The sequence below is a fragment of the Lolium rigidum genome, chromosome 6, assembly GCF_022539505.1.
Source record: "Lolium rigidum isolate FL_2022 chromosome 6, APGP_CSIRO_Lrig_0.1, whole genome shotgun sequence".
In the NCBI taxonomy this organism is placed as follows: domain Eukaryota; kingdom Viridiplantae; phylum Streptophyta; class Magnoliopsida; order Poales; family Poaceae; genus Lolium; species Lolium rigidum.
Window position 1 is genome coordinate 73,596,574 of NC_061513.1, and position 6,078 is coordinate 73,602,651.

At 47.7% G+C, this 6,078-nt stretch overlaps 1 protein-coding gene across 1 annotated transcript; it reads left to right on the top strand.

Annotated features, from left to right (window-relative positions):
- Nucleotides 1-1,956: 1,956 nt before the first annotated feature.
- Nucleotides 1,957-5,510, top strand: LOC124659106 (laccase-7-like). The gene is made up of 6 exons (XM_047197048.1): nt 1,957-2,148; nt 2,632-2,783; nt 3,327-3,571; nt 3,656-3,778; nt 3,856-4,761; nt 4,984-5,510. Exons 1-6 carry the CDS (start codon nt 2,035-2,037, stop codon nt 5,343-5,345), a joined length of 1,902 nt encoding a protein of 633 aa, XP_047053004.1. The 5' UTR covers nt 1,957-2,034; the 3' UTR covers nt 5,346-5,510.
- Nucleotides 5,511-6,078: the final 568 nt, after the last annotated feature.

Sequence of the window (6,078 nt, forward strand, 5' to 3'; positions counted from 1 at the left end):
TAGACAATGTCATTAATAAGGCACATTTGCATTATTTGACAACATAGCCCTACTTCCATCATAGTTATTGTCGTCAATCAAGACATAACAATATATTGCGCCGAAGGTGAGGGAGGTAATTAAGGAAGCCTATTACATTGATCAACTCATGAACTTAATGGTAACATGCATGTCGTCTACGTGATGCTCAATGTGAAAGCTAATACTTATGTACATTCCTCAGTAGACTATCGAACAAGTTAAAGTTATACTTCTCAACCGAAATAAGCTACTCCCTCCGATGCATAATAAGTGATGGGAATTTGGTACTAAGTTAGTATAACTTTTGTACTAAGTTCTCGACACTTTTTATGGATTGGTGGGAGTATGTTTTTATGTTTATTGTTTGTTTCAGTACTCTTGCAAGATTTTCTCTAGGTGTGCTGATGTTATAACATCATGCACATCTACGGAGTACTTGTTTTATTAGATTCACAAAGATGCACTAGTAGGTAAAACCTAAACTCAAGGACCCACCTTTCCATTTGCATATAATCCTTTCTGGCACCCAAATGACATGTTGCTGCTACGTAGCATCTTACAACCGATTAAAAAAGTTCAGAGAACAGAAACGTACACTCCATTAACTAACACGCAGTCAAGTGCACTCAAATCCTTGGGCAAGCAATTCTACTTTGGGATGATGGCATCAAGTGTACGTGTATCTATGACCATATTCCATCTGTATTCTGTAGACTATTCTGTCACATGTTCTGTGATACAGGCCGTAAGCAAACTCTGAACGCTGCAGCTCCTGTGCTTCGTACGACGACAATACCAGGTAATGTCTGTCGATGTGTATCCGGTGAGCAAACACGTCTTCCTTCCCGCTGGTCCAGGCAACTACGCCGACCTGCTGACAGTACTGCGGATAGCCTTTGCATTAGGTAAGAAGTCCCCATCGTGTCCATGCCTTCAGAATCAAATCGGTTCTTTTGGGAGTACATTCAAATCGAAAAACACAAGGACTCCACAAGATAAACACTGTACGTTTTCCCTGAATTCTTGCCCGTATGTATGTACATCGCGTTATCTCGTCAAGATAGACTCGCGCGATCAACCTACCACATGATTGTTTTCCTCGAAAACCTGCCACATGATGATTTTCAGGTCCTTTTCTCTTTTCATGTCATCTTGTGCTAGATGTGTGCTGGTTGCTTATCTAGACGCTTGGACTAGTGTTGTCCCGTTATCAATTTGGGCATTCCAGCAGCAGAACACGGGATTTTGTTGCCTCTCAGTTTGAAGGCATAACTTGTGGATATAGTCCTCTATTTGTCTGCATTGTGTTAAGCATGCTTGACAGCATGTATATAACTGGAAGTGCTCTCTAGAATGTAGATTCAGCTATTGCGAGTTTGGGGACCAGGCTTTGCGGGCATAATTGAATGTCGGACCAAATAATTGTCCAGGTGATAACAACTTCAAATCACTAGCCTATTGCATATATCTATCCTGACGTACGCTAACATGATAGTTCGTCAGAAAACAATATAATCTTGTGTCCAAAAGTAAAACTCCTGATTGCTTAAGATGAAAACGGCATTTTTTGGGGACGTGTCGGCATATGCTAACCAAGAAAGACCATTTGACGGTGCTCTGGACAGATCAGTGTTTTGGTACTGCAATCAAATCTTGCCACGTACAAGTTAACAGTCACACAGTGGTCGACTGGGATAAGATTTTCTGTACCAATCGATCAGGTCAGGCCGCATAAAACAATACGCGTTAGCAACACCTAGATTATAAGCGTGTGAGCGTGCACCATCGCTAGAAGCTATTATTCGTTTTATGTCGCAATCACAATTTCTTTTTCGTTGAAAAAGAGAGCAATATGCCAGTTGGATTGAGCTACGCAAGTGATTCCTGCCGGAGTGCCAAAAGCATCCTTTAGTATATATACTTATCGTGCTTCTTAGAAGACTATAAGCTATACAAGTAGCCTGCCCAGGACAACAAGAAAGATTTGCCTTTCCCTCCCCGACACCACTGACGATGAATCATCTTCAACCTCGCTGTCCTTCCATGGCGCAGCTTTTGTGGCTGGCTCTCGGTCTTCTTCTGGCCAGCTCGGTGGCCGAGGCGGCGACTGCAAACTACACATTCACAGTACTTATCTCTTATCTCCTCTCCATCCACTCGAGTTAGCTTTCATCACTCAGTTCATCTGAAGTTCATAGAATAGAAGTTTCTGGCAACAAGAGAGATAGTAACTTCGCCATGACCATATATGTTCATCAAGCATGCTAAGTACGCACTTGACTTATAGAATTCAGAAGCAATTTATGTTGGGAAAACAAGAGCACTTATAGACCTGGGATGAAATGTAGATGTTAGTTGTCTATTTTTCTTCAGGTGGTCGTTCTTCTTGCTTCAGTTTTTGCGAATCACTTGGTTGTTCTGTAAACTCTAACCACTTTTGTGGTTTTTCCCTCTTCTATTTTAATACATGCAAGGCTCTTGCATGGTTCGAAAAAAAAGAGTTCTATACTTGTTTTGATCAGATATACCACCAAATCTTTCACTTTGCAATGCAGTTCAGTCCAATCCAGTAGGCCTTGTCTGATCGCTTGTTCCTCTGTTTGTAATCAGGTGCAGAGCATGCGAATTAATCAGCTGTGCAACAGCACTGACATTATCGCGGTGAACGGCCAGCTTCCAGGCCCAACGATAGATGTGTTCGAAGGGGACGAGGTCGTCGTGGACGTCATAAACAGTTCACCTTACAACTTAACAATCCACTGGTAAATCCCTGTGCTTCAGTTGGTCAAGCCGTTCCTAACTTTTGCAGTTGTTGTGTGCTGGCGTGAGAGAACCGCTGTCATCTAGCGAGTTCACATGATCCTTGAGGTGTCAGTCTGATATGCAGTTTAGTTTGTCTGATTATTTTTAGCAGCCGTACCCATATGGCCATATCTATTAGCTGAAAGGGAAAGTTCTGAAGATGACACCCTACCTGCCGAGACATAGCCGTTAACTGTATGTGAGCTCATCTTAATACTAGACAAGTGTAGACAGTACAGACGAGAAGTCTGCTTACGAGTTTACCACAACGAAACGTAACCAAAGAAGTTCAGACAGAAAGTAGCTAAAAGTATCATTCTACGAGGAACAGAATCAACGGTTTTCAGTTCAGTCTTTATTTCATTCTACCAGGAACAGAATCAACGGTTTTCAGTTCAGTCTTTATTCTTTAACGCTGTCTGCAAAAACGACAGTCTCACTGTTTCGGTGTTCGGCAATATCCAATTGACTATAACCATGTTATCATGAACTGAGCATGGCAGGCACGGCATAATGCAGCTAGGGACGCCATGGGCGGACGGGCCGAGCATGGTGACGCAGTGCCCCATCCAGCCGAACAGCTCCTACATTTACCGGTTCAACGTCACCGGGCAGGAGGGCACGCTGTGGTGGCACGCACACTCCTCCTTCCTTCGCGCCACCGTGTACGGCGCCTTCATCATCAGGCCCAGGAACGGCAACGCCTACCCCTTCCCCATGCCCGACCAAGAAGTCCCCATCGTACTTGGTAATAACACCGATCCTCTTGCTGTCTATTGTTCGATTGATGGAATTTGGCATATCCTGATTGTGGGTGAGGTCTGGTGTTCAGGCGAGTGGTGGAGCCAGAATGTCGTCGACGTCGAGAACGACGCCGTCATGTCCGGCCAGCGTCCTATCCAGTCCAACGCGTACACCGTTAACGGTCTAACCGGCCAACTGTACCAGTGCGCAAGTATGTGCTTGAACTGCTGATTGTGACAGATTTTTGACCGTATGTGAAAAGTTCTGTAACATTTGATGATTCTGTAGATGAGACGTTTACGGCGGTGGTGCAACCCAACACGACGGTGCTGCTCCGGGTCATCAACGCCGCGCTCAACGCGCACCTCTTCTTCAAGGTGGCCGGCCACAACTTCACGGTGGTGGCCGTGGACGCGTGCTACACCGCCAACTACACCACGGACACGCTCGTGCTCGCGCCGGGGAACTCCGTGGACGCGCTCATCTTCACGGGCGCCACACCGGGGAGCTACTACATGGCGGTGGAGCCGCACGACACGCTGTCTCCGTCCACTGTAGCCACGAGCGACGACGACTCCACCGCCACGGCCATCCTGCTCTACAACGGCACGTCGGCCACCGCCACGCCCGCCATGCCCACCATGCCGTCCAACTCCGACACGACGACGGCCAACGGCTTCTACTTCGGGCTGAGGGGCCTGGCCGCGGCGGTCCCGACGCCGGTGGACGTGAGCATGACCATAGAGCTGGGGCTCGGCCAGCTGCCGTGCGACGCGACCCAGACCAGCTGCACCGGGAAAGCCTTCGCGGCGGCGATGAACGGCGTGTCCTTCCGCCTCCCGACACAGATGTCGCTGCTGGAGGCGCAGTTTGACGGCAGCCCTGGAGTGTACACGGCCGACTTCCCGGACGGCGTGCCGCCCAACGGCACGGCGATGGTGGAGGGGACCAAAGTGAGGAGCCTGCCCTACAACTCGACGGTGGAGATCGTGCTCCAGAACCCGGTGGCCTTGCCGTCGGAAAACCACCCGATCCACCTCCACGGCTTCAACTTCTTCGTGCTCGCGCAGGGGCTCGGTACCTTTACACCGGGGAACACCAGCGCCTACAACCTGGTCGACCCCGTGGCGCGCAACACCATCGCCGTGCCCACGGGTGGCTGGGTCGTCATCCGCTTCCTCGCCAACAATCCAGGTTACGGCGCGTCCTCTTTCTTTTTCGGCTATAATAATACTTCCTCGGTTTTAAAATAGATGTCTCAACTTTATCTAGATAAGTAGATAAGTATGTATCTCTAAATAAAATGTATCTACATATATTCGTATCCAGATAAAAGTGAGACACCTATTTTTAGACGGAGAGAGTATAGGTCAGCGGGATGAACTGATGGGCTAAATGATTTGAGCTTTTATGCAGGCATGTGGTTCTTTCACTGCCACCTAGACGCGCACGTTCCCATGGGGCTCGGCATGGTGTTTGCGGTGGAGAACGGAACGACGCCTGACTCCATCCTCCTTCCACCACCCGATGATTTGCCTATGTGCAGTCCCGGCTCTAAGAGGAGGCATGTCGCGCAGCCGCCCCCGCCCCCCGAACCCAAGGCGCAACCGCCTCAGTCTTCTGAACCCAAGGGACAGCCCCCCTCTAATAAAGAGGGGGAGGATATTACCCGTGGCGGCGCAGTTAGATCAGGCCGAGATAAAGAACAAGGACGAAGTATTACATATCTACTTTTTATTGGACTGATCCTTGGAACTATTGTTCCTTTGACCAGCTAGATTTTTTTTTCCTTTGGTTAAATATGGAGAAAGATTAGGTAAGGTGTGGCTGGGTAGGCTATACATGCGCACAACATTGATCCAGAAGTGCAGCACCCAGTGTGTGATGTGTCATTATATACATGAATATACAGGATTAGGGAGGAAAGTGTGGCTTTCCATGTAGTTGTGTGATCGACGAGTACATCATAAAGGCTATCTCATCGCGTGTAGAGGGGGGGGGGGGTTGGCGAAAAGCAGGGAGCTACTGGAATGGTTAGATACAAGTTACCCATGTTGAGATCTCACAACGTTGGTGAGATACTAGGTGCTGCGATAATCCACTATGGGCAACAAATGTGCAATTACAATGAGAATATTGTCTTGCCTTAAGGATTTTCAAGAGCCGGCTTATAAAAACGTAAAGGATTTAAGATTTACACGATGGAGTCTAGGTCAGGTACTACAAGCTCTATCCCAACACAAGATACATCTTGCCGTGCATGCAAGGATCCAGCTAACTTATGTTGGTATGGATCCGACCAGCTCTAGCAGGCTTGGCAACTTCACCTTGGTCAATCAGCAACTAGGCCGCTTGGTTGGGCCATAGGCCAACTAATATTTATGGCCACCTAGGCTTGCCGGAATAGAACTACGTCTTAGGTATTTTCATTTAGCATATATCTAGGAGTAGCCTCTGAAGATTTTCAAGATCTACATGTTCCTCCGCCTAGTTCAGGTCACACATTTTCTT

Excerpts from the sequence above, each read along its gene's own strand:
- LOC124659106 (XM_047197048.1), top strand. The coding sequence starts at position 2,035 with ATGAATCATCTTCAACCTCGCTGTCCTTCCATGGCGCAGCTTTTGTGG. Across the intron at positions 2,149-2,631 it reads CTGCAAACTACACATTCACA|GTGCAGAGCATGCGAATTAA; the intron begins GTACTTATCTCT and ends GTTTGTAATCAG. Across the intron at positions 4,762-4,983 it reads CTTCCTCGCCAACAATCCAG|GCATGTGGTTCTTTCACTGC; the intron begins GTTACGGCGCGT and ends GCTTTTATGCAG.